At 54.6% G+C, this 17,172-nt stretch overlaps 1 protein-coding gene across 5 annotated transcripts in view; it reads right to left on the bottom strand.

Annotated features, from left to right (window-relative positions):
- The window catches only part of NOS3 (nitric oxide synthase 3 (endothelial cell)), a 31,071-nt gene extending 26,542 nt beyond the window's left edge, over positions 1 to 4,529 (bottom strand). For 3 of the 5 annotated variants that reach the window (XM_011941479.1, XM_011941480.1, XM_011941481.1), the window contains exons 1-2: positions 1,630 to 2,097; positions 279 to 390 (exon numbers count right to left, since the gene is read on the bottom strand). In XM_011941479.1, coding sequence (XP_011796869.1) covers positions 279 to 390; positions 1,630 to 2,081 — 564 coding nt within the window. In that variant the 5' untranslated portion in view covers positions 2,082 to 2,097. Of the gene's footprint in view, positions 1 to 278; positions 391 to 1,629; positions 2,098 to 4,271 lie in introns of those variants that run through there. The other 2 variants (XM_011941477.1, XM_011941478.1) reach the window with 2 other exon arrangements.
- Between the last annotated feature and the right edge of the window lie 12,643 nt (positions 4,530 to 17,172).

Genomic DNA, 17,172 nt, shown 5'->3' with positions numbered 1-17,172 from the left:
TGCAGGGGTGGGATGGGGAGAGGGAGGAGGGGTGCAGGGGTGGGACAGGGGAGCGTTTGAGCCCGGGTGCGGGGGTAAGGCTGGAGGCTGAGGGTCACCCAAGTCCCGTGCATGTCCCTCAACTCTGCTGGTTCTTCCCAGTCCTCTCCTCTTTTTGGAAACAAGAGGCCAATTCAGAGAAGGGTGGCGCTTCCCTCTCGGGCCCCATCTGAGGCCTGGCCTTACCCACCCTTTCCCCTGGAGACGATGGGTATGGGGACACGTCAGGCCAGCCTCACCTGCTGCGCCTGGGCGCTGAGGGTGTCATAGGCGATGCTCCCCACCTCCCAGTTCTTCACACGAGGGAACTTGGGCCCCTCCGGGGGCTGGGTTAGCGGGGAGCTCGGAGGGCTGTTGGGAGCCAGGGATAGAGTCATCAGGAAAGGGTTTGTTTCCTTTTGGCCTCCCCAGGTGTCACCCGGAGGCCACTGTTACAGCACTGGCGATCTCAAGACCCACCTGCTGCATGCCTTCTGACGTCCCCCATGCCTTAGGAGGTAGGCGTGAGCTGTGCCTCTGTTTATAGACCAGGGTCCTGGGCCACAGGGGCTGCTGGTGCTGAGCTCCTGAGTCCATGCCCAGAGGCTGAGTTTGCACCCCACCTGCAGCACCCACCTCACCTCTTCTGGAGATGGGGTGTCTAATCCCCACAAAGTTGCTATAAGCCCTACCCTGAGGGGGACAGAGCCTGGTGCTTGAGTGGAGGGAAGCCCTGCAGGGATTCCTCAGCCCTGATTTCCCTCCACACTCACACCCCCTCCTGACAGCAGCCCCCTGTGTGAAGGGAAGCCTCGCAGGCCTTATCACTTCCTCCCAGAGCCACTAGCGGCAGGGAGGAAGGGAGGGACTCAGGCCAAGGGTGCGCCTGAGCAGCAGGGCCCCAGCCCTCAGCCTTCCCCGCATAGCTGCCTGCAGCCCCAGCCTGCCCCCAGGCCTGGCACCCCACCAGGCCTCTGGGTCCTTCCTCTCTACTGGGACCTCTGCCCCAGGGAGGACTCTTCTGGGAACTGCATGGTCCAGTTTTCGGGTAACAGCCACTAGGAGAGGGGGCTGGAGCAGGGCAAAAAAACCTGGTGGCTCTGTCTTCTCAGTCCCCTTACCCCCAGGGCCTGAGTCTCCTGCCCAACTCTCTCCCTCTTCTGGGAGACCCCACCTTCTCACTCTCCTGTAACCACTGCTGTCAGCTCCTTTCTTCTCCAGCTAAATAATCATCGCTGCAGTTGAATGCTTGCTGTGAGCTAGAAACTTACTACCCCACGGAGTAAGTATTGTCGTATCTCCGTTCTATAGAAATGGAGGTTCAGAGAGGTTAAGTAACTTGCTCAAACAGCTCTTGGCTGCAGAGCAGCATTCAAACCCTGGCCGGATTCTATAGCTGGCACCCTTACTCCCAGCTTTCACCTGCTGACTCTGATCCTGGTCTCCTTTCTGAGCCTCCCAGACTGTCCTGTTCTGTGCACACCGATAGCCCTTTTGCATTTGTGACCTGGCTCTCCTGGCTGGGCTACAGGTTCCAGACCTTCCCAGCCCCAGGCTTCAGGCCTTGACACCACCCTTGTGCCCACCTGCTCCTAGCTGCCTGGCCCTTACCTGTGTTCTGGCGCTGGCGGGGGTAGGGATGCCGGGGCCCGGCTGGGCTCAGGGGCAGAGGTGGCTGGGCCCTGCTTGCCGCACAGCCCAAGGCCCAGCCCCAGCCCCAGGCCACAGGGTGGCCCGGGTTCCTGGGCCACGCTCTTCAAGTTGCCCATGTCACTGTGCGTCCACTCTGCTGCCTGCTCCAGCAGAGCCCTGGCCTTTTCCTTAGGAAGAGGGAGGGGACCGAGAGGAGGGGGCAGTGGGAGGGGGCTCTCCAGTGCTGGCCCTTGCCCCGCCCCTGTCCCATACACAATGGGACAGGAACAAGCCTGGCTGGGAGGCTCTAAAGCCTCAGCTCCACGCCCGCCGGCCTGGAGGGTGGGGGGCCGGACGCCTGGGTTCCGCTGTGAGGGCTGAGGCTGATAAGTGGGACCCAGGTGTCCAGCAGAGCCCTGGGGCTGCAGCATGGGGGCTGGGGCATGGGGGAGTGGCAGGGTAGAGCCACCAGGGGGTCATAAAGGCCCTTCTGTGATGTGGCATCAGACGGAAGGGCCTTTGGCCTCGCCCCTGTGAGCCTTTCCCTGAAGGGTCGGGCAGAAGGTGAGCACCCTTTCTGCAGCAGGGCATGGCATCCCACACTCTCAGTGACCACAGGGACCTCTAGGGCCACGCAGGTTCTCTCCTTCACCTCACGTATACATTCAAGAGCTCCTGGATCCCCACCCTTGAGTTCTTTTGGGTTCTTGGGGATAGAGGCCCAGCAAGGATGCAGTGACTTTTTGTCCTTGAGTCTGACATTAGGGTATCCCTTCCCCTCCCAGCCCCAATTTCCTGGAACCCCCACACCCCCATGACTCAAGTGGGGGACACAAAAGAGCAGGAAGTTGCCATCCAGGGCCTCCACCCCCACCCTGTCATTCAGTGACGCATGCTTCCCAGGGCTGCAGGTCAGCAGAGACTAGGGCCGAGGTGGGGTCAGCCAGCCAGGGAAGAGCTTTATGCCTTGGCGAGAGCATGTGGGGCTAGGGAAACTACAGTTCCCAGAATGCAGATGGGGCATACCAGTGCTCTCAAAGCACTTCAGGCCAGAGTGCATGCTGGGGTTTGTAGTTCTGTGCCATCTTGGGGGGGCTGGAGAAAGGCCACTAGCTGGACATCTGGTCCACAGGGGTCGAAGCCTCATGATTTTGAGACCTCAGAGACTGAGAGAAAGTTCAAGAAAGAAACAGAGGCTGAGAGACTGGGAGAGGCAGAGACTGGGAGCGGCAGACAGACAAACAAACAAGAGAATTTTTGTTGGCCAGACTCCTCTGAAAAGCAGTGGAGGATAAGATTGGGGTGGGTCTGGGTGGGGGGCAGGCAGGCGGAAGGAACGGGCTGTGCTCAGAGCTCTGGGGTCACACCAAGAAGGTGGGGTCTGCCAGTTTTGGAGGGTGGAGGGTGAAGGGGCCTCATAAGCATGCAGAAGGCTGCTCCTGGACACTAGTGTGCCCTGCTGCCCCTGTCTCAGGAGGAGGGAGATGGAAGGGCAGCTTGGGCTTTGTTCCATGGCCCCAAACCTGAGGGCCACCCCACCCCACCACCTCACCTTCCCAGTGGGGCAGGGGATGGGATCTAGCCCCTACTTTTCAGGCATCTTCTACCATGCTAGAGGAGACAACAGATCCCAAGTCTGGCTTCAGCCACCACTTGAAATGTGCATGACCAAGGCTGACTCATTTTCCGAGGTCCCGGTTAATGGAGCTGTGACTGGCATCCTCGGGGTCAAGGTGACAGCCAGCATCAGATGCTGACATCCTTCTGTCTTTTTTTTTTTTTAGACAGTCTTGCTCTGGAGTGCATTGGCGTGATCTTGGTTCATTGCAACCTCTGCCTCCTGGAGTAATTCTCATGCCTCAGCCTCCCCAGGACAACAGGCATTCACCACCACGCCTGGCTAATTTTTTTTTTTTTTTTTTTTTGAGACGGAGTCTCACTTCTGTCACCCAGGCTGGAATGCAATGGTGCTATCTTGGCTTACTAAAACCTCCGCCTCCTGGGTTCAAGCGATTCTCCTGCCCCAGGCTCCTGAGTAGCTGAGATTACAGGCACCTGCCACCACACCTAGCTAATTTTTGTATATTTAGTAGAGACAGGGTTTCGCCATGTTGGCCAGGCTGGTCTCAAACTCCTGACCTCAGGTGATCCACCTGCCTCGACCTCCCAACAGGCTGGGATTCCAGGTGTGAGCCGCAGTGGACTGCCGTTGTCTTCTTGCCTGCACCACTGGCTGTGGCCTGTCCCTGTGGCCTCCTGACTCCTCCCAGGCCTTCCAGTCCCATCTGTGCTCCACGCTCTGCTAGATTCCTCTGGAAAGCAGGGCTTACCTTACGCTTTGGCTCTACCCAAAACCCTCAGCCAAGGCCAAAGCCGCTCCAACACATTGGCCTGGCCCTCATTTTCCTCAGTGCACTGCTTGAATCCTCTGTTCTAGACAAATGGGCTTTCTCATGTTTCCCTAATGGTCCTGTGCTTCCCTGTCCCTGGGCCGCTACTGTGCTGTTCCCTCCACCTCTCCCTTCCCCCTTTGACAAAAGAAAATCTTTCTCTTCCTTGAGGCCCAGCCCGGGCAGCTCTGGAGGTGCACCACCCATACCTCCCTCCTAGAGAGCAGGTACCTGCTGCAGAAAGTGCTGGTGGCTGACAGCTTCCAGATGCCAGCCTTCAGTCCAAGGCCATGTGCTTCCCTGGAGGCTTGTGTAGGATATAATAAATTCCTCTTCTAAGGTTTTAGACTGTAAATTGTTAAGTACAATGAGTTCTGAGATCCTCTCCAAAGAACCAATGCATCAGTATGTTCAGCTCCCCTGTTATTTGTTCTTCATTTTAAAGTTTAACTTCCATGTTCTCTTCATCTCCTTGCCCCTAGTTTCAGTAAACAACCCCCTCCTAGCCTCTATCACCTGCTCCAACCTGAGTCACTCCTGGTCACCTGCTCTGACCTGAGTCATCCTGAGTCACCTGTTCTGTAACCGTAGTTCCTGCCAAACTACTCACCCTGCCAATCCGGCTCGTACCCCTGCTCTCTTTAAAATAGCCAATTGCAATTAGTTTAGATTGTGTGGTCCCACCCTAGCCAACAGGGGAATGACACAGCAGTAGGGGCTACCTGCATTAGGGATAAAAACCCCTTCCCTTCCCTTGTTCAGGTGTGCTCTCGCCATTTCTCCGTCTGTGAGATTCATCCTTCTCTAAAAGTAAAATTGCCTTGCTGAGAAAATTTATATCTGAGTGCTACTTCTTCTGTGGCACCGAAAAATTCTTTCTAACACTTAGATAGTAACTGAGCCCCAGGATGTCTGTGGGCTTACCATCCCCTGCTGGGCTGATGTGAGGCCCTTCTTCTTCCCTCCCGTGCAGATGTGAGCCCAGCATTGCGGGCCAGATCCTGCCCCTGCCCGTCCCACTCCTGCTCCCAGTCGCTGTTATCTTTCTCAGGCATTGCCCCCAGTATTCCTCTTATGCTTCCAACTCCTGGGACCCTGCTTCCTGAAGGACCTAACCAACACAGCCGCAGGATGATTCCTCTGTGAGGCCTTCCTTACGTCCCCTTCTCCATGCTCCCTGGGTGGCTGTCACCCTGTCCACAAGGCCCTGGGGACAGCTCTTTCTCTGGGTTCTCCTGGTTGTGATTTCTGGGCAGCTTGGTCTGTGGGTGTGGGTTCTCACTTAAATGAACCTGTGTGCTCTGGAAGACACAGGCCAGTTCCCCTCTGTGGGGATCCTCTGCTGGGTTGAGGTCCTGCACTGAGCAGGATTGCTTCATACATTGGCTTGTTTTGTTGCAAATGTGTGCAGCCACCTGGGGACTGGAAGCTGTGTTCTGGGGGCAATGGAGAGGGACCACTGAGAAGGGAATTAGCTGAGGCTAGATGGGTCTGGGTGGGCAGAAAGAAATCAATCTAGGTGAAGGGGAGGGGTCCAAGAAGGAGCACTCTGTGACCACAGGGAGGATGGGTTTACAGTTCAGTACAGCCAGCACTGAAGGCTGAGGGTCACAGGGAGGATGGGGTCCAGTTCAGTACGGTCAGCGCTGAAAGCTGAGGGTCAGAGTAGGCCTGGATTGGGTTTGAATTGGGGCGGAGGATGCCATGGCAGGGTCTTAAGAAAAGGAGGAAGAAAAAGTCAAACAGACAGGAAAAGTCAGAGGTGAATGCTCTCTGGACAGGGGATTCCCTGCTTCCCCTTTCTTGGGCCGTGGCCAGTGTTGTCCTGAGTGTCCTGCCTTCCACCAAGGTGCTCTGATGAGAACAGCTGATTCCCGGGCCTGTCGGAGGAGGCCTGCCCTCCCCAGGGCTCTGCCTAGTGCTGGCCTGCTCTATGCCTGCAGCCCTGCCAGGAATGATGCCGATGCATCTTAGTGGCTGATTGCTCATGTTGGTAACCATGTTTTAAAGAGTACTTTCTGAAAAAAGTTTTCAAGGTTGGAGGTTTTCTATTTGGCTGAAAGAATTTCCATCTTAAATCATGAGATCTGAAGCTGAACGGGCTTTGGAGATGATTTGGTTGGGAACTGAGCCCCCTTGTCCCTGACAGTGGCTGTGCTCCTGCCTTGGGGAGGGACGGCCCAGTCCCCAGGGATAAGGTGACAGCCTTCTGTGGGTAAGGACCCCTCCCTGGGGGAGGGCTGTGCCCTGTGCCCCCTGCCCCCTCCACAACGCCGAAGAAGCGAAGAGGCGGCAAAGCTTGCTCCTGCCTTCCCTCTCAGACCAGAGTGCTGTGCAGGGCTGGGCGGGGTTCGCCCTGACCTTGGAGGGCTGTGCTGGGAAGGGAAGGCCTTGGGCCTGGGGTGTGCGCATGGGGGCCTGGGGGGGTGAGGGCAGGGGTGACTGAGCGGAAGTCCCTGACTCTTTATAGCCCAGCCCGGGGCTGTTCAGTGTGAGCTGGAAGTACCCCACCCTTGCACTATGAGCAGCTTCCTTCCTGCCTGCTGGCAAGGACGGGGTGGGGAGCAGGGAAAGGAGGGAAGGGAGGCGGGAGCAGCGGGAGAGGGGCGGGGGAGCAACTGCGGCCAGGCGTCCCCCTCCCGAGGATGTAACTCATGCTGAGTGCTGGGGGGTGGAGACATTTGCTCAGCTTCCAGATTGCGGAATTGGTGCTGAGCATTTGGTGAGGGCGTTGGGGCAGGTTCTGGGGTGCTGAGGGTTCCGGGCTGTGGACGGGGGTTGCCTGTCTGAAGAGATTCCTGTGTTGATCCTGGGCGCCCCCTGGCAGCCTCAGCCCTTCTTGAGACAGCCACATGAGGGCAGCAGAGAGCCGAGGAGGAGCGATTCCAGCACAGTCCAAGGATCAGACACCACGAAGAGGGGGGAGACCCAGGGGATGTAAGGGGAGACCCAGGGGTTGGGCGAGGAGCCCACGGCGTGTGCCTCTGAGCCCACATCGGGTGGTGGGTCTACACCAGCCATCTGGGGTCCCAAGGTGGCTCATTTGGGCCCACCCCCAGAAGAGCAGGGGCCTTTATTGGGACAAATCCTCCCCTCACTGCTTCTTGCATAGACCACATGGGGTGTGTCAAACTGAAGGTTCAGGAGGTAACTTCACATACACACATACACACACACACATACATCCATGCATGCGTGGGCACTTTCTCATACATATATCCAAGCATGCATGCACACACATGCACATATACACACACATACATGCATGCATGCATGCACACTCACACACACACATACATCCATGCATACTCTCTCTCACACCCAAATGTTTCGGGGAACGTTTGACTTCCCCACAAATTCATATGTTGAGATCCTAGCCCCCAAGGTGATGGTGTTAGGAGGAGAGGTGTTTGGGGTGTTGAGGTTGTGAGGGAGGAACCTTCCTGAATAGGATGCATGCCCTTAAGAAAAAAACCCCAGAGAGATCCCTCACCTCTCCATCATGTGAGGACACAGTGAGAAGGCACTGTCTATGAACTGTGGGTCTTCACCAGACATGGAATGTGCCAGCACCTTGATCTTAGACGGCAGCGTCTAGAACTGTGAGAAGTAAATTTATGTTGTCTTTAGGTCACCTGGTCCATGGTGTTTTCTTACAGCAGCCTGAACAAACTGAGACACACACACATACATCCATGCATGCATGCACTCTCTCTCACACACACATACTCTCAGGGCAGTGGTGTGGAAAGAAGAATCTAAACCTGAAGGTTGATCAAGGCCTGGAGGTGCTCACATTTCCCTTGGGAAGGTGAAAGTTGGTCCAGACCCCCAGGAACCCCCAGAGGCTGGCAGACCCCTGCCACTGCCAGGGTAAGGTCTTGGGTTTCCAGGTCACTCAGTCTGGCAGCCAGGAGGCAGAAGTGTCTCTGGAAGAGGTTCACCAGGCTCTGCCCCAGGGAGCCCACCTGAGGGCGGGGCGGCATCTCCCCGTGCCCCCTCCCTGCTCCCCAGCTGGGGAGCTCCCCATCTCACAGTTTTGTAGTTGCCCATGGGTTCTGCATCCTGGGCTTCCTCACTGACCAGACTCCTCATCTGGGCCCTGCCCCTCCAAAGCTAATTTGGGCCGAGAGCATCTGGGTGGATATGAAGGCTTTCCCATCCGTGGGAACCTGAAATTTCCCTTTTTTGGCCGGGCGCGGTGGCTCACGCCTGTAATCCCAGCACTTTGGGAGGCCGAGGCGGGCGGATCACGAGGTCAGGAGATGGAGACCATCCTGGCTAACACAGCGAAACCCCGTCTCTACTAAAAATACAAAAAATTAGCTGGGCGTGATGGCGGGCGCCTGTAGTCCCAGTTGCTCGGAGGCTGAGGCAGGAGAATGGCATAAACCCGGGAGGCAGAGCTTGCAGTGAGCTGGGATCTCGCCACTGCATTCCAGCCTGGGCGACAGAGCCAGACTCCGTCCCCGCCCCCGCCCCCCAAAAAAAGTCCTTCTTTTTTTTTTTTTTTTGAGACGGAGTCTCGCTTTGTCTCCTGACCTCGTGATCTGCCCGCCTCGGCCTCCCAAAGTGCTGGGATAACAGGCGTCAGCCACCGCGCCGGGCCGAAATTGCCCTTTATTCCGGGGATCCAGAGTGAGAACGAGGGGGTTTCAGAAGCAGGCTGAGGCCTCCTGAATGCTCACAATAGGTGCCCTGTCTTGCGCTCTGAGGGCCCTACATACAAAGTCATCCTATCTGCTGAGGCAAAGATATAAGGTTACCTCGGACTTGAGATGGATGGTTGTCAGGGATCCATCTGACAGGCCCTGCCCGCTTCCTGCCTCCTCCTGTCTCCCTCTGCTGCCACCCCTCAGCCTGGCCCAGTTTCTTGGCATGGTTGCTGTGGCACTAGGTCTTTTGGGAATTGGGGCTTTGAGCCTCAAGTGTGCCCAGCATGGAAATTCCATAGCAACTGTCACTGGGATCGTCTGGGCAGAACCCTCTCAGGTGCCCCCAGGAGGGGCTGGGCCCCCTCTCCAGACCAGGATGGGAGGAGCAGCCTTTAGAGCCCCCTGCTGATTTGTGAGATGTGGAAATTCTGACTCCAAGCCCTGGTGAACCTTCAGTCATTGGTGACTTGTCTTTTTTTCCTGCTCTCCCCAAATAGATTACATGCCCCTGACTCCCAGTGACCTCCTAGAGGCGTCCGTGACATATTTGCTGTTGATGATAACCTGAGGCTTCCCTGGGGCTCCCAGGAAATGGGGTTCCCAGTCTGTTGTCTGGTTTCCCAAACACCAGCCCCGGAGGCGCTGGGCACTGCTGAGCCCACCTCCTAGAGGAAGATGGTGTTCTGCCGCGCGGATCCAGAAGGGGGAGCTCTCAGGGCCTATTCTTTCTCAGCGGGGAAAGATTGAGTTCTCTCTTCCGGACATTTCAGCGCCCCAGCATTGCGATCGGCCTCTGCCGTCACTTTCACATCCTCACTGGCTCTATCTGGCCCTGCACTGGACTGCTGGTCCCCCAGAGGGACAGAGATGAGGTCCTGACCACAATTCTCAGCTCAGCCAAATTCTCCCTAAGCCTTCCTCCCTTGCGAAGCCTTCCCTTTACTTCTGGCTTTAAAACGATTCCTTCAGACCCTGAAGTCAAAGCATTCATTGTCTGTCCGCGCCGTGGCTCACACCTGCAATCCCAGCACTTTGGGAGGCCCAGGTAGGAGGATCGCGTGAGCCCAGGAGTTTGAGACCATTTTGGGCAACATAGGGAGATCCTGTCTCTATTTTACAAAAATGAATAACACTTTTAGAAAAAGAAAAAGCATTCATGGTCCGCACCACTTCTTAGACTTGGGATCTAGGACTATGTAACTTCTCTTGTCAGCTGCCATTATTTGTATTTGGCTCCTGTAATATTGTCTAATCATAGGTGAAAATCTTGTCTTCCCAACTAATTGCAAATTTTGTAAGGCCAGGGACTGTATTGTATATCATATATTTCCTTAGGAGCATTTCTCAGTGGGGGGCACATAGAAAGCGATGGATAATTGTTTGTGGGTATATCAGAGAGATGATGGAGTGGGAGACCTGTTTGTTTTTTGTTTTTGTTTTTTGAGACAGGTTCTCACTCTGTTGCCCAGGCTGGAGTGCAGTGGTGCCATCACGGCTCACTGCAGCTGGGCACGGTGGCTTATGCCTGTAATCCCAGTACTTTAGGAGGCTGAGGAGGATGGATCACTTGAGTCCAGGAGGTCAAAACCAGACTGGGCAACATAGTGAGACCTTGTCTCTATAAAAAAAAAATTGCAAAAATTAGCCAGGCATAATGGCGTACGCCTGTAGTCCCAGCTGCTTGGGGGGCTGAAGTGGGAGGATCACCTGAGCCCAAGAGGTCAAGGCTACAGTGGGCCATGATTGTGTCACTGCACCCCAGCCTGGGAGACAGAGTGACACCCTGTCTCAGAAAAAGAGAAGTTAACAGCTAGCTGCAGCCTTGACTTACCCGGCTCAAGCGATCCTCTTGCTTCAACTTCCTGAATAGCTGGGACTACAGGTATGTGCCATCACACCGAACTAATATTTTCTTTTTGCAGAGATGAGGTCTCACTATGTTGCCTAGGCTGGTCTTGAACACCTGGGCTCAAGCCATCCTCCCACCTCAGCCTCCCAAAGTGCTGGGATTACAGGTGTGAGCCACTGTTTCTGGCCATGTAAGACCTATTTGAACCTGAGTTATCTTCTCAGGTCCTTGGTGTTGGCTGGCTCAGTAGCTGATGATCCTTGGGATGGGCTAGGATATGAAGCTACTGTTGGGTTAGCATTTTCATTCCAAGCTGGGGTAGGCTCTTAATTCTGCCTGATATTAGCAGGATGAACAGGAAAAGTTCTGGAGAGCTGGCAGAGCCACCTCTGTATCTAAAGTGCTCTGGTCTCTCTCTCTCTCACACACACATATCTCAAATTTCTTTAGCTCTTGTTATATGTGGTATGTAATCCCCCACCTGGCTTGGTGTGGTGGAAAAATCACTTAACTGAGAACCAGGAGACACTATTTCATGTCCAGCTCCATTTCTAACCTGTGGCACAACCTTGAAGCAGAGTCCTTGCCACTGTGAATCTCTGTTTTATTGTCTAACATATGAAAGTGTTTGTTCCTGGCTCTAATATTTTATAAAGCAACAAACTACCAAAGTAAATCCTAAGAGTTGCAAGTGTAAAGTTCAGGGGTTTATTCACATCTTTTTCTGATGGCTGTTGGGGGAGTGAGGGAGGAAGGCACACTCTGAAAGCACGTGAGACGTGGTATTCTCAGCACTGACTGGCAAACCGAGCTCTTGTTTCACCCTGTGCTGCCTCCAGGAGCTGTCCAGCTCCAGAGGCATTTTCAGGATTTGGGGTGACCATCTAATGCACTGTGTCCTGAAGAGTGCCTCAGTCTTGTCACCTGGGCTGCCCTCCCTGGTTTTCTGCTGAGCCTGCCATAAAGTGTTTTCAGCACCTTGGACAGAGGACAAAGCTCCAACCTGGCTGGAGGCATTGAGTAGCTAAGAGAGCTTGGGATCTCCTCCAGGGCCAGCTTCCCTGGCAAGGTAGCCCAAAGCATGTCTTGGTTCTTCATATTTTTTAATCCCTCAAAGCTACTCAAAAATAAATCCCCTGATATATGTCAAAACAGTGTACTAGTTCTGCAAACTGTCAGGGCATTATTTAAAACAAAACCAACCTATTTTCTAGAATAGTGTTAGGTACACATTAGGTGCTTAGTAAATACATTTAAAAAGGAATACATGCAAATTCAACCTCCAGACAAATGTCCCAGCCTCCTTATAATCGGATTCTTTCTCCCTATCAGCCTATCCTATATACTAATTCTGGAGCTTCCAGTACTTGCTAAGTTTTGGAGCCTCACTTGAAGCCCCTTCTTGTGTCTAAAAATCCCAGGCCTTAAATCAAAGGAACAGATGACTATTAAGTTTTCAGTCAGAGGAAACTGAAACTGGCCCTTCTCTTTCTCATCTGGGGTATAGGTATAGATTGATGGGGAAACCCACACCTGACTCCTCTTTGGATATTGCTTTATGAAGATGTTCACCGCCTTCCTTTGTACCCAAGAAAGCCCTTACCATGCAGAAGGACCAAAATCCTCCAGGAAGTTTTCCAAGCTGCCCCAGCCCACCCAGAGCCCTCTTCTTCTGGACAACCCCTCCATGTATCCTCAATGTTAACAGATTGTTCTTCTGATATTTCATATCCAAGTTTTTTCATGCCCGTTGGTTCTTTTCCCAGTTAGATAATGAGTTCTTTGTGTTTGTGGTTTCCAGTAGATGCTACTGTGATGCAAACACAGCAGATAAAATGGGAGATTGATCAGTCTCAGGGGCTTCTATCTTGTCCTTAGGGGTCTCCTGCGTCACATTTTTAGTATGACATAAATATGCGGGCTGGATCATGGTGCTATTTGTGGAGTAACCACTGGCTCCAAGCGCACCCAGGATGAGAGAGCAGAGGCAGGAGGTGGAGGTGAAGATGGGTATTGAGGAGAAATGGAGGAACCACTCATGGGTGGGTGTGTTGCTGTGTGGAATTAAGGAATCACTCACTGCTAGAGCTGGAAGGGATCTCAGAGATCAGCTTGTTTGGTCTCCTCATTTTACAGGTAAGGAAAGTGAGATTTAGTGGTACTCCTAAAGTTACACAACAAATGGGCCCTTTTCCATCACCTCTGACCCGGTTCGAGTGTTGGGCGTCTCTCCCTTGGACTATTGTATTGCTCTGTGTGGCAGACGATATTTTCCCAAGGTGGTCGTGCCAATACATATGCTTTTCTTCCAGTGTGACAGCAACACTCCTCCACTGAGAGGTGGGGGGTCTATGTTGGTTCTCCTTGCATCTGATGGGCCATAATTACAGCAGAAGTTGCTTTATGTGATTTTTTAAGGCTAAGTTACTCAAGGTAATACAGCTGCTGACTGGACTTCTCTTGGGACACTGGCCCTTGGAACACAGCCACCATGCTGTGAGGGAGCCAAGTGGCCACACAGAAGGGCTTCGTGTAGCTGTCTGGCCCCAGTCCTAGCTCAGGTCCCAGCCAAGAGCCAGCACCAACCACCAAATGTAAGTAGATGAACCTTCCAGTCTCTAGTTTGGAGTAAAGCAGAGAAAAGTGGTCCTGGTGGAAACAACCCCAGTTGCAAATCCATGAGCAAAATATATCCAGTTAAGCCACTGGATCTTGGGGTGGCTGTTACACAGCAATAGGTAATGGAAAAACCTCATATCCACCTCATTTTCTCCAAACTATTTTACACGTGTCATTCAATCAATAAACCTTTTTTGGATACCTACTCTTTGCCAGGGTCTGTACAAAGACAGACACAATATCTACATTCGTGGCTTCTGCATTCAGCTGCCACTACTATTTCCTTACTCTTTCCTGCCACTACTGTGTCCCCTTTGCAGACAGAATAAAATTCATAGTCCTCAGCCCTCTGCAAATGGTGCCAGCCTGCTGCTCCACTGCCACCACTTCAAACTATTTTGTCCCTAGACCCAATCTCCATTCTCCTTTCTTTATATATCTTTATGTTGTCTCTTCTACCTGCAATGCTTCTGCCCTGCCCCATCTCCAACCTCCAAGGACCTGCTCTGAAATCTCCTTCCCTGGCAAGGCCCTCCAAGACTCCTCCGGTTGAAATTAACTGACACCTCCTCGTAATCCCACAGCACTGACTGCAGACTGCAGTTTCTGTCTGCCCACCGTCTCCTCAAAACTCACTAGACTGTGAATCCCTGGAGGAGGGATCCTGGCTTATCTCTCTTGTCCCCCAGCAGTGTCTGGCACAGAGCCCAGTACTTAGAAAGCCCCCAGTAAACACTTGTCGATGCAACTAGTAGCAGAACCAGAATTAGAAGTCAGATCTCCCGAATCCTAGTCTCCAGGGCCTTACTTGCTTCTTTTGACATCACAAAGGCAGGGAAAATGTCCCACCAAAGGTGGGGATCAGGTTGTCCAGAGAAGACCTTGGAATGTGCCAGTGGTTGGCGGGATTGCTACATGTGGAGCTGCAGAGGCGATGAGTGAAGAGAGTCCTAGCTACTAGCTAGGGGTTTCAGGTGAGTTCCTTCCTTCCATCCTTTCTTCCTTCTTTCTTTCCTTCCTACTTCCCTTTTTTTCTATCAATAAGCCCTGATCATCCACTTCTGGAGGGGAAACATGCTGTTTCTTTGATTCTTTTCTCCTCCAATTCCAGTTCATATCTGAAAAAAATCTCTATTCTAGGGACCCAGTTGCACAGAAAAACAAAAAACTCCACCATGTTCAAGCATCAAGGGACTACTCATGCTGTTCTTCCTCCCCCAGGGTTTCCCAGGAACCATTGCTCTGTAAGCGGTCTCTCCTGTGCCCAGCTGACTGGAACAGCTTCCCAGTCCCCCGTGGGTAACCCCAGGCTCTCCTGGGCCTGGCTTTGGTGGTGTCTTGCCTGGCCCGCTCCTTGGGGGACCTCTGGCAGAGCAGGCTTCCATTTCTCTTTTTCCTTCCAAGATGTCCTGGCTCCACGCCTTCGGACTGAGCAGGAGCAGAGAGCAGGGTGGGCAAGATGCTTTCTGCAGACTTTTCTCCCTAAATTGTTTCTTTTTGGGAGCTGGGAGGAGCCTAGATAGCTCACTGTAGCCTCTCTCTTCCCTCAGTCACAGGCAGGGTGCGGGAGAGCTCTTCCCAGGAATGGTCTCTGAAATGGCTCTTGGAGCTGAGATGGGGGTGGGGCAGATTCTAGAGGCTTAACAGCCCTTGGTATTAGGGCTGGACCCTTTTCTCTTTGTCCCAGATCTGGTGGTAGCAGAGGTGGGAAGTTGATGGCAGTGGGGGCTTCTCCATCAGCTCATCTGAAGGCCCAGAAATGTGCTTTGGGGAGAGCTTGCCCCCTCTCACAGCTTCTCTTCCTCAGCTCAATTCTTGAGTGTGGGGGCGGCTAAGTGGGTCTGCCTTCAGGCCTCCTAGGAAGTCAGAAATCTACATTCAGCTTTGACTTCTGAGTATGTGGAGTGGGTTGGGGGGAGAGAGGGAGAGATCTGGCTTTCCTCAGCTTGAGGGAGCAGCTCTCTTCTTGCCTCTGCGCACAACTTGAGGGAGCAGCTCTCTTCTTGCCTCTGTGCGCAGAAGGAGGGCTACCCCGTGCCTGGGCTCCTCTCTGTTTGGGAGGATGAAGGGCTTCTCTGACTCCTTTGTCTTCCCTTTGGGATAAGAGCAGAGGCCTGCCCCAGCAACGTGGGTGCAGGAGTGGAGGACAGCTGGCCAGCTCAGATGAGTGACTCCTTCCCTTCAGGGACTGGTTCTCCCTCTCCTTTGGTCTGGAGAGAGGGGGAGACCACAGATGTCGCTTTCCCTTCTCGCTCTCCCATGCCCATTCTCAGCTGCTGGCCTTTTCTCACTTTCTCTCCATCCCCTGGCCTGGACAAGAGGACACTTCACTCACATGAATCATCCTGGATTCATGCAGGCAACCCAGCAGCCAGGGGTGGCCGTGGGGCGGGGCGGGGGCTGGGCCAGTCATGGGCTGGGTTCTACCTGGAACCCAGATGTGTTGATGCACTTGATGCCAAGTCACCAAGGAGGGGTAGCCTGTGCTGTGGAAGGCCCTGGGCCCCCTGGGGGGTGAATGAGGAAACTGCTGGCAGTGGAGAGGGCCTAAGGAATAACTGCACAGGCAAGAGCCTCTGGACTTTTTTAGAATCAGCTGGTGGAGCCACCTCCTTCTCTCCCACTGGCTGCCTCCCTGAGTCACTGCCCACCCACCAGCAAATAAAAAAGAGTGTCATCTGCTGGCCAGTGGCCCCATTTGGCCCCAGTGTTTGCATCTTTTTGCTCCTGGGTGGAAGGTGAGAGTCCGGGTAGGGTGGTCTCACCATGACAGTTCTTTCTGCGCCTTCCTCCTTTGGGACTCCGCTTCCTTCCCTGTCCTTTGTTCTTCCCCTCCCCCCACAACCCATGATGGTTCTCGCTGGTGACAAGACCCAGCCCCTGCTCCAAGGACAGAGGCAGCTGCAAGCCCTCAGGAGCCCCCACATGGCCCCATCCATCTAGACAGGTCTCTGATCCGGCTGCAGGGAGGGGACCCTCGGCTGTTCAGCTGCAACTCCTCCCTCCCCGCCCGCCCACTCGGCTGTCAACACTCGCCTCCCCGCCCTGGCCTTCCCGGGCCCCTGCCTAACTGCTAAGTCCGAGGACATTGCGCCCGGAGACCCTCACTCAGACCCATGCAGGCGATGAGCAGGCGGCGGGCAGACACCCCGCCTGCCCTTGAGCATCCCCAGGCCTCCTTGCCTAAATAAGGGAGCCGCAGCTGGAGCGAGCCAGCTGGCCGGGGGGAGGGGCCTGCGGCTAGGCCAGGGCTTTCCGAGGGGCTGGGCCGCGGCCACCGCGGGCCCCGAGCCCGCCGATTGGGCCTGCAAAGCTGGCCCCGGGCTGCCGGGGGAGGGCGGGCCGCTCGCACACGGGGATCCCCCGGTTGGAACTTCGCGCTCAGGGACCTCTCTTTGATCCCTCAGCTAGGAGGCCGCAACTGCTGTCAGAATGTCCCTCTCTGTGCGGCTTCTCTGCAGAGCCCCACAGAGGGGTGTGTGTGTGTGTGTGTGTGTGTGTGTGTGTGTGTGTGTGTGTTGGGGCAGGGGGCGTGCCTCTTCTAAATTTCACCCTCCCTTATTTAAGATCTCCGCTGGTCTGGGACCTCCAGATTGTCTTGCTTTTCCTATTTCCAGGGTCTCCCTTGACCCCGGACTCGTCTTCGCAGGGCCCAGGCCTTGCCCGGGTCACCCACAATAGGCACTGAGCGCATGCTGTGTGTACCAAGCCGGTGCTCGGCGTGGTGGGGAACCAGGGCATAAGGACCGGCCGTTTCCCTTCAAATCAGGTTTCTTAGCCGCTAATCTAGGGTGGGGGTGGAATCCCTTCCCCCCTCCCGGCCGCCTACAAGCCGGCCATCACACCTGTCCTCACGGTTCCCTCTGCCTAAGGGTCCCTTCCCCCTCATCGGGGCGCGCGAGTCCCGGGGGCTCCTTGGCAGAGCAAGGGGCTGGCGCTGGGGGAGCACTCGGCGCGGCTCAGCCAATGGGAAGGGCGGGCGCGAGCGGTGGGAGGGGGGAGAGGGCGG

The sequence above is a fragment of the Colobus angolensis genome, unplaced genomic scaffold, assembly GCF_000951035.1.
Source record: "Colobus angolensis palliatus isolate OR3802 unplaced genomic scaffold, Cang.pa_1.0 Scaffold2, whole genome shotgun sequence".
NCBI classification, from domain to species: domain Eukaryota; kingdom Metazoa; phylum Chordata; class Mammalia; order Primates; family Cercopithecidae; genus Colobus; species Colobus angolensis.
This window is presented reverse-complemented; position numbering and strand designations above follow the sequence as displayed.